Below are 2,116 nucleotides of genomic sequence, written 5' to 3' on the forward strand. Positions count from 1 at the left end.
CAGCGGGTTGACCATTCACTAATCCATCTATATGTGTTGCAAACAATTTAGCTTTGGTTCATCGCTGTACTTCACATACCTGCCTCATCTGTTGAGATTGAAATGCATTTTCCCCCAGGGATCGACGGTTTAGAGACTGGGAAGAAAAAAAAAATGGGTCTTCGAGGCGGGTTCAGCCTAATTTATTAGGATGACAGTTGCTTTGCATTTACAGAGACGGCAAATGCAGTGGCAAAACCAGGACATAAATAAACACAAAGTCAAAGGCGTTTCGAGAAGGGAGAACATTAGCTATCCCGATTCATTTTTGTCGAGGACGAGATTCGAATGCGATTGACAGAGGCGACTACACATTTATTCCTTTGGTTGGTGTTTATTACACGCAGATGGGATGACAGAAACTACAGGAGCGGGGGATTCCGACGGAATGGGGGTAAGGCTCCGGTCATGCTGGTGACTGAAAAGTGAGGAGCAGGCCGGGAGGGAGGGGGACGTCTTACCTACAAGCAGGGTCGCTCGAAGCACGTGCCCAGATGCCAGGCCGCCCGCCTAGCTGCAGCACTGCCTCTTGCAACAGCACTTCTGCTGACAACAGCACTTCTGCTGGCAGCAGCCCTTCCCGCAGCCGCACGAGCCGCAGCCACACGAGCGGCGGCAGCAGCAGACCACGGGGACGCTGCAGCAGCCCCCGCAGCAGCCGCAGCAGCAGGGACAGCAGCTGGAGCAGCAGCCCACCCGGTAGCACCTGCAGGTGGTGCAGCTGCCGCAGCCGCCGCCGCAGCCGCCGCCGCAGCCGCCGCAGCCACTACTGCAGCCGCCGCAGCCACCGCCGCAGCCACCGCCGCAGCCACCGCCGCAGCCGCCGCCGCAGCCGCCGCAACTTCCGCAGCCACAGCACCCCATGGTGTCGGCAGAGAGGACTCAGGAGAGGGGAGGAGGGAGACTCGGGAGGTGAGGCAGGTCTGGTGCCGCCTCCTGCTGGGGGAGGGGCTTATATACCAACCCTGGGGGAGAGTCCTGACCCAGGACTCAAGGCCACTTCCCTGTTGTTGTTGTTGTTGATGCAAATATCCATAGCAGAACCTCACATGGCCTTTTGTGCACTTCCTTAATGGGTCCTTCTGACTTGTAAACCTTGCTAAATTTATCTTTTACTTGTCTTTTTAAGGCCCTGTTTAAAATAGGACAGGAAGTAACTATGAAATCCTGGGTTTTTTGTTTGTTTGCTGGGAGAGGGGGTGGTTTTGGAGGATTTGGGGCAATTTTTTTTCTGGTAGAAGCCTAAGTGGGTCAGAGTTTCCCTTGGGTATGTTTCACATTTCTTGGTCCTATCAGCCCAGGTCAAAGATTTTTTTTTTCATTCTTGCACCATTTATTACCATTTGCGAAGTGGTGAAGCATCCTTTATAGACAGAAGAGGACATTTTGAGATTCAAAGGGAAAGGTGATCCCAGGTCATATTATTTCGTCCTCCCAAGGCAGAGTTCCTTGGGTGTTTCTTCATCCTGTAACATCAGTTAGGAGGGGACTGTGGTTCCAAGGAGAAGGGATCCAGTGTTATCAGGGGTTATTACAGAGCGTCCTTCACATTCTGCCAGACGATAGAAGCACATCCTGAGCACAGCATTCCCAAGCCATGCGCCAGACTCGAGCAGGCTTCTGCTATCATCCGCCTATTAAAAGAGAAAAACAAACCTCTAGGCTCAGTTCCTAGTGATCGTGGACCAGCCCGCCATGGACTGCTTCCTTGAACTGGTTGCTTCCCTTCGGCCATCCGTATTCAGATCACTCTTTCCAGTTAAGGGTAAATAGTGAAGGCAATCAGCACAGTCTGCAGGTCAGGTTCTGTCGACTGTTGCGGAATATGAAACTGCTTTTACCGGCCATCCTGGGACAGTCCGAGTGGCACACAAATGAGGCAAGCCCAGGTGTCCTGTCAGCCCCCTGAATGAGCCTGAGTCAAAGGAGCTTGGAATAATGTTATGAACCGGGCCTTTAACACAGGACACACTTCAGGTTACTTTTTAGTTGCTGTTAAAGAAGCCTTAAAACTTAACTAAGGAGGTAAATGACCTGTACTCTGAAAACTATAAAACTTTGGTGAAAGAAATTAAAG

At 51.7% G+C, this 2,116-nt stretch overlaps 1 protein-coding gene across 1 annotated transcript; it reads right to left on the reverse strand.

The window, feature by feature from the left end:
* Positions 1 to 549: 549 nt before the first annotated feature.
* LOC124516442 (small cysteine and glycine repeat-containing protein 4) lies at positions 550 to 903 on the reverse strand. Its single transcript, XM_047085773.1, has one exon. It carries the CDS (start codon positions 901 to 903, stop codon positions 550 to 552), a length of 354 nt encoding a protein of 117 aa, XP_046941729.1.
* Between the last annotated feature and the right edge of the window lie 1,213 nt (positions 904 to 2,116).

The sequence above is a fragment of the Lynx rufus genome, unplaced genomic scaffold (assembly GCF_022079265.1).
Source record: "Lynx rufus isolate CCGP_SWC_20201006 ecotype Redwood Valley unplaced genomic scaffold, mLynRuf1.p SCAF_2, whole genome shotgun sequence".
NCBI lineage: Eukaryota > Metazoa > Chordata > Mammalia > Carnivora > Felidae > Lynx > Lynx rufus.

Excerpts from the sequence above, each read along its gene's own strand:
- LOC124516442 (XM_047085773.1), bottom strand. The coding sequence starts at position 903 with ATGGGGTGCTGTGGCTGCGGAAGTTGCGGCGGCTGCGGCGGCGGCTGC.